Source organism: Lissotriton helveticus, chromosome 6, assembly GCF_964261635.1.
Source record: "Lissotriton helveticus chromosome 6, aLisHel1.1, whole genome shotgun sequence".
Classification (NCBI taxonomy): domain Eukaryota; kingdom Metazoa; phylum Chordata; class Amphibia; order Caudata; family Salamandridae; genus Lissotriton; species Lissotriton helveticus.
In genome coordinates, this window is record NC_136067.1 from 1,697,163,293 (window position 1) to 1,697,170,788 (window position 7,496).

General features: G+C 39.9%; 1 protein-coding gene across 7 annotated transcripts in view; it reads left to right on the forward strand.

The window, feature by feature from the left end:
• SPTLC3 (serine palmitoyltransferase long chain base subunit 3) overlaps positions 1-6,413 on the forward strand; it is an 822,967-nt gene extending 816,554 nt beyond the window's left edge. For all 7 annotated transcript variants that reach the window (XM_078649546.1, XM_078649545.1, XM_078649551.1 and 4 more), the window contains exon 12: positions 1,277-6,413. In XM_078649546.1, coding sequence (XP_078505672.1) covers positions 1,277-1,390 — 114 coding nt within the window. In that variant the 3' untranslated portion in view covers positions 1,391-6,413. The remainder of the gene's footprint in view (positions 1-1,276) is intronic.
• Positions 6,414-7,496: the final 1,083 nt, after the last annotated feature.

Consider the following 7,496-nt stretch of genomic DNA (forward strand, 5'->3'; position numbering starts at 1 on the left):
TTCTATTGATGTTGGTTTGAATGAGAAGGGCATACGTAATGGTGATGCAACTGTTTCATGCTCATTGAGCAATTTCCTTCTATTTGAAGCTCTTATAATTGTAGGCACTCAAATGTGATCACTTTTTTCCCAACTTGAAATCCTTGCATTGATGTCTACTTCCAGGTTATACATACCATGACCAACCTACTTACCTTCATAGTAATAATAGACTAGATAGCACCAGCTAGTCCACAGTGGTACTTCATATCCGCCTTTTCCTATACCTGAAATCAGTCATTTCTGTTGTGCCCACCAAATGTGCAATTAATTCACCCCTACCACCTGTCCCCTTCTCTTTGAGTTTAGGCCTGTTGGCTGAAGAAATGTGAATTGTTCTTTTGCACAGTGATATGAAACCCTCAGGTCTAATTTCCTGATTTATAAAATCTGTAAAATATATATTAGCAAGGTAGAGTGCAATTATAGCAGTGTCCAGGGAAACTGCCAGATGATCAGTCCCTCCTGTGCCCACCGCCAGCATTGAGGCTTGCATGTTTCCCCGACATGCTGAAATTCTCTGTCGCTATCTGTCTCTCTTCATTCTCCACAAACAAGCTTCCTACAGACAATAAACACACACTTGATATCCATCTTGTTGGTCTTTAGAAAAATTCTGTCAGAATGGGAAAATAGTTTTTCGAGAAGTGGGATCTCAAAATGGTATCTTCTTATCTTTGAGGCACCAAATACTACCCATACCTAGGTGTAGGCAATGTTGCATGATGTAAACAATATTATCTTGGGGCAATGTAAAGGACTGGGGACTGGTTAAGAGCAGTATACTGCACAGGAACTATGTAGATGGTCATGACTGGTCACATAGCATGATTACAATTCCTTCAATTATTGGCTAGCTTCGTTTATACTCAAATACTGTTCCTGAAGTTGACATTGCAGCCAGGAAGACTAGAATTTAATGTAACTTTCATAAACCCTGGTGCTCTGAAATAGGTGATCATGCTTTTGATGTAGTAATTTTGTATGTTGGTACTTCTGCAGCTTAGTTTAACAATAGATCAAATGTTGTTTCTTCCATAAATTGAGTCATTGTTGGTCTGATCTTTCCCTCTCAGCCTCTTGTGTTGACCATTAAATGCTTCTATATGATTTTGTAATCTGTTTTCTTTCTTGTTTGGATGTAGGAGGAGTGTGGGAAACAATTAAAAACAGAGCTCCTATTGTTGATAAACTACAACCCATCAATAGAACCTAACCTATTGAAATTACTTTGCAGGTCTTGCAAGCCGTTGACGAGATGGGGGACTTCTTGCGAATAAAGTATTCTCGCCAAGCCAGATCATCCCGTCCAGAACTCTATGATGAAACAAGCTTTGAACTTGATGACTGACTGTCGAATATCTTGCACAGAGAATTGTGATGCTACAAAAAGCCCCTAGATGACCAGCCAAAGGAAGAATTGTAACCTCGTGGCTGAGTAACAATGGAATACTCCAAACGATGATTGAATACAGAATACCTTAGTTGCCTCATTTCTTCTCCCATCGAAGGACGCAACTCAATACATTTCCTCCCATCAGAAGTTGAACATTAAGCAAGCATCCAGTTTAGCACCAGCCCTATGTGCATACACTGCAAGGAGAGCTGGATTTCTGCCTGTGGCCTGCTACTGATTTTCATCTGACTACCTCAAGGAAATGGCCCCCTGCCTTGCGGAGATTACTAAAGTAGCATTTCCACGCACCAAAATGCAGGAATACAAATATACCCTCAAAGGGGCTACCTGCATTTTTATGAAACAAAAAAATATTTATACATATATAGCCATATTGTTGAAAACCACTTTAGTAAAATGAAGTCTAATATTGACAATGTGCTTTTTATACTCTTACAACAGTAAGGCATAACAAGAATTCAGAAACGGGCACTATAAAATAGGATTGCTTTTATGATCCACTCAGGCGAATCTCCGCAGCAATGTATTACGTACATTACGTGTGTTTGTTTTTGTTTGAATGTCACGTAAGAAATGATGCCCATTGGATACCGAGTTCAAATTTTGACTCCATTTTTTTTTTATATTTAGGGCTTCTCTTCTCCCCATTAGTAAAACATGATATCCATATTGATTAAAAAAACTGACATCGGGAGATGCCATAACCTCTGATCTCACTTCATCCACTAAACGGCAGCTCAGGCAGATCCGCAACCCTCTGCGGTAGTCCTCTTTTTTCTGTATGGGGAGGTTCTCGGATGGTTCATGGAGAAAGTGAGTACTAATGATATTCCGCTTCTACCACAGCTGCGCAGGCAGGCCCTTGGCTCATACTCTCACCTAGGGGCTTAACTCAGGCCCCTGTGGCACAGGGGGCCGCAGCCTGATTGGGGGCCCCACACTCTACAGATGGGCCTGATGAATATCCGTGAAATATCGGAGACTCAAGGGCCCCTCTTCACTTTCGGCAGGGGGAGCCCATATGGCGTTAAGCCACTGCTCCGACCTCTATTGGTTTGCCCTCCTTGAGCAGTCAGGTCACTTGAGGAAATGACTACTGTACACATGCATCTAAAGCAGCCCATGTTTACTTGCAGATACTGTGTAAGTGCGGAAGCAGTGGGGAAACACTAATAAGAAGTTGAAGCAGTTTTTTTTAATTTATATTAACTTAATCATCTAAATGAATAACAGCACAAAACAATACTGCTACATGCCAGGTTCTTTCACTGCTACTTTTACCATCCAGATTAGCAACATTCATAAATTCGGGTGCTGTTAAATTAATAGACGGATAAATCCTATTAACAAGAGGAACCAAGCTTTTAGCTGAGAGAAAAATATTTCTTCCAATACTTTTTCTTTTTATTTAAACTGTTTTAGTATGGTTAATTCGTGTATTCCCCAATTAATTTACAAATACTAATAGTAGTAAAATATAAACCCAAATTTTATGAATTAATGCAACACTGCATTTATTTCTACTGGGTATTTTAAATGAATAAAAGTCTACGCACTTCTGTAGATGCTCAAAAGGTAATATGAAAATCGTTGAGACTAGTCTGGAGGAAAGGTGTGGATGGTATGCTATATATGAATTCTATTTTTTAGGTTTTTAATTGAAAAAAATAAATGGCCTTTTCGTTAGGCCTTACTATTGGTAAATTTGAGCAAAAACTCTTCCATGGCATGATGATTACGACCTCTTTTTGCTGTTATCACATACCGTATTTTTGATTCCGCGACGTGCAGCCACTTTTGTCATTGAAAAGCAAATAATCCACTTAAACTTTTACCGTATGACGCAACGAGCCACATAAACATCCTTTATAGCGTCTAATTAAAGCGCAGTGCCTTCTAGTTTCTGTAAACATGGAGACGGGCCACCCGCGCTCTTCGTAGACAGTTGCTTTTTTTTTTATTACTTTTTAAATGCACGGTAACAAGTAATGCCAGTAGATGAGGTGTTTTTTTGAGGATCTGCTGTGGGGAAGTTTGGGGCCCTACCCTTTCTGTCCTAGCCAATCCCGAATGTTCAAAATAAGAAGTAAGAATGGAATATATTATGTACAATAAGACTGAGGAAGAATAGTATCAAATATTTATTAAAATGCCCATGTATCATTTATTTTAAATCTGTCCGTATTGTTGGCTTATTGTTCTGAAAGTTCTATTTTCACTGGGTTTTCCATTTTAGGCCTGGTTTGTGTCTCCACCCACAAACAGAAACGTGGCATGCGTCCATTGACTGCTATTAGCGAGGCCCACCAATATTTATCAATTTTAAGGACCTCTAGATTTCTGGGAAGGGGGTGTAGGCTGTTGGAATCAAAGTGTGTGCAACAGTTTGCTCTAGAAAATGCATATGCAAGATTCTTTACATGCAACTTCGTTTAGATTGCATGTCTAAAACCTTTAATAACAAATTATAGGTGGAGAAAATGTCTCAAACGTCATATGAAAAGTTCAGCTTCGGCAAAGCAATTGTTTTCAAATGATATATGCCTGAGCCAATTGAGTATGTTTTTTTGGGTAGCGCAGAGCACTGTTGTTTGCAGAATTTCAATGCAAAACTTGATGAATAAAACATCCACCCTCACAAATGTTGCTGTAAACGTGTGAAGGGCTTCTTAGCATTCTGGTCCCCAGAAGTACTACACTTTGATGCTCTTATAAGAAGAGGTGGTGCCAATTTACCCCACAGGTGTGTGCTAATGTTAAAGAAACAAAATTAAACTGCGACATACCGATAGCAAAAGATTATTTCCCATTAGCGAAAACAGCTTTTATGGTTTGAATTTAAGTAATACGGCAGATAAGAAAATGAATGCTGGGTTATCATAGATATGATCAGGATCCATGGTCATTTTGCGCATTTAGATAGCCAGATGAAAGAGGGCTGCTGTTTGGCCAACAAAGATGTACATTGGCACTGCTTATCATGCCTTGGATGCTGTATTCAATAGCTCTATGCTAGGGTCCCACAATCCTAAGAAATTACCGCTAGTACTTTTTTTTAGCTTCTTTTGAATACCGGAGGTTGAGTCACATTCAGATTTTTGTGGTGTTCGTACAACCAAGACCCCTAGGGTTCATTGACAAAAAAGTTAACAATATGTAAGGAACATATCACATATTGGATGTTCCTTTTAGCAAAACAGGTTCAATAGTCTATGCAAAAAAAGTATCTCAAAACAGTGTCACGCCATGGTTAGAAATTGGTGACAAGCAAAGGAGAAGTGTTTGGCAATCTTTCAATATGACACTTGAGATAGAGAACAGTTGTATTCCTATTTCTCATATACTAAGTGTTTGATATCCACAGACTTGGTCTTAAGTGTAAATATGAGAAAAAAATGTACAAGAAATTGGCATGTGTCAGGTGGGCACCAAGTTCTCTAGATGCTTTCGGAGTTGTTGCACTGAAATAATGCACTGTTAGGCTTTCATTACTGCATGACGGTCTAAATCGTTTTTATAGGGGATTAGTTTAGCCTTAGCGATTCACTCTGCGCTCTACATGCAGGAACCATTCCAGGTCTGAGTGGTTGGAGGATGGAGACGGATCATTTTTTACCCTATGCAACGAGAAAGGGATTTCTACAGAGAAGTATGTGTTTTTCAAAATAAATATATATATATATAACTTTACAAAACGTATATACACTTAACTTGCCCCAAATCATTATGGACTGGAAAAACATTAAATGAGCAATATGTGAATCATTTGGAGAGAATTAAGGGGGTGGCTCCTTTGCCATTCTTCCTTCTCACCACACATAGCAACACAACATAAAATCACTGGAGGGGCCTTCTATGAACAAGCAGCTTACATGTGAGCTGGCAGTGGTTAAGTATCAAAAAGTAAATCTTTATTAAAGAATTCGTTAGACAATAAATACCGAGGCACTTAATAAAGTGGTCATATATGTTTCTGTTGGAGAAAATCAATTCACTTTTATTCTCTGTATCGGAAGGGGGCATGGAAACGCCAGGACCTTCCTTGCTTTTGCACATTTTCTCTTCCAGATTTACAGATATGTTGTTTTTGTGAGTTTCTTAGCTATTGTTTCTGCAGACTGCTTTCTATTGTTAGTCTGTCAAGACTTACACAAATCAATGACTGCAGACCTGCTTTTAAATTATTGTTTGGTTTTCCTTCTTGACACAGTTCTTCGTGTCTCACACTTACAAAGCCTCTTGAGTCTAGGATCATCATGTCTTCCATAAGCTGCCTGTGACTACCAATCTACACTCTCCTTGGCACTACTTGAGGATCAGGAGTCAGAGTTGCAAGCTCTTATTGGTTTATCATTGCTGATGTACTTTGGAAGAGGGGAACAGCTTGATAGTTGTTATAATTGAATATTTGTCAGTGACATAGTTTAAACTTCATTCTTCTTTTACTCAACATGCTCCAACATTTTGGTACACCAAAGTGTGTTTTGGATGTTCAGTGTGACTATCCTAGTTACATTTTTGAAGTTCGAAAATATAATATTGCCAAATAAAGGACCACACCCAAATATCCATATCCCTGTTGCACCACCACATTTGTGGTAACCCTGGGCAATTCTATGCCCACATGATATTGCTCTTCCATTTTGGACCTCGGTGTGAGCGCACACAAATGAATGAGACACCTATTTGATGAGAAATACAAAACGAAAAAAAAGGAATGCAGTACATGCAAGAATGGAGGGGTTGAAAAGCTAGTTTAAAAAGAGCCTTTTGAGCGTGCACGTTGTGTCATGATGTTTTTGTTTTTTAATGAAAAGTGTTTGGGATGACTCTGCAATAAATTGTACAAAGGAGGCTGACCTATTCCCTTGGAAAAGATGGTTTCTTTTGTACGGCCAAATGTTAGATTGTTTGTACTATTTGTCCTGCTCCGTTTAATAAAGAAATTCATTTTTTACAGCTTGTCTCTGTATTTTTTTATGTGCATTCCACAAATTAAGTAATGTGTTTGGCAGATCACCTAGTGCAGCCCTAAATTTCTACTACCATGACTTTTGATATTGTTTAATGCGAAGATGAGGATGCCCAGAGGACGCCAATAATCCCCTAAGAATACGAGCACTAGATCAGACCTTGTAGTCCACTTACGCCTCGGTAGTCCAGGAAGAACCCATGAAGCTTTCCCTAGAGCTAGCTTACCCTCACTAGAACTCACTGAACACTCCTTGAAAATAGTCCTGTAAACAAAAAGATATGAAAAATATTTGGTTAAGACACCTAACTAGGGTGTAGGCATACTTTTTAGCACACCTTTTCATGAACGTTTTTGGTTGCTAGACAGATTTTTTTTAATGTTCCCCACTGAAGAATTTGTCAAAAATTTGAGATACTCATTGTAATTAGTTTGTGGAAGAATTCACTTTCCTCGATGGAAATGAGTTTAGCTCACCATAAGCATTATAGCCTTTATATAAGTTTACAACTACACAACTGGTTGTAGAGCCACTAAAAAACCTTTTATCTGTAAGAGACACGTTAGTGATAGATCCCTTACCTTAGAATATCCCCAGACATCAGACTGCATCCGGAAAGCTTTAGTCTGCAGTACCCCTGCGTGTCGATAGGCATCGTCGTACGGCTCCGCGTGCGTCGTTGGTGTCGTATTCGCCGAGATGACGTCACTGGAGCTACTTAGACGCGCCCACGTGCGCTGACGTCAGTTCTTTTTTTCCGCGCCAGCAAGCGCAGATCCGGAGAGGTGTACCCTGTCACTTGTTGACTAAAGTATTTGCTTGATATAAATTGTAAGTAAACTTACTCCTGTTGCCTAGGGATGCCCGGTTTCAAGCTTTGCGCGGCCTGCCTGCGCACAATGTCACTGACGACGGACCTGCACGGTTAGTGTCTCTTCTGCCTGGGGCGTGACCACGACACCGAGTCGTGTACCCACTGCCGGGACATGGCCCCGAAAACATTGCGGGAGCGGTCCTGAAAGTGGCTGGTGGCCCGGGAGTCGGCCCCACGTCATTCTAGGCCCCGG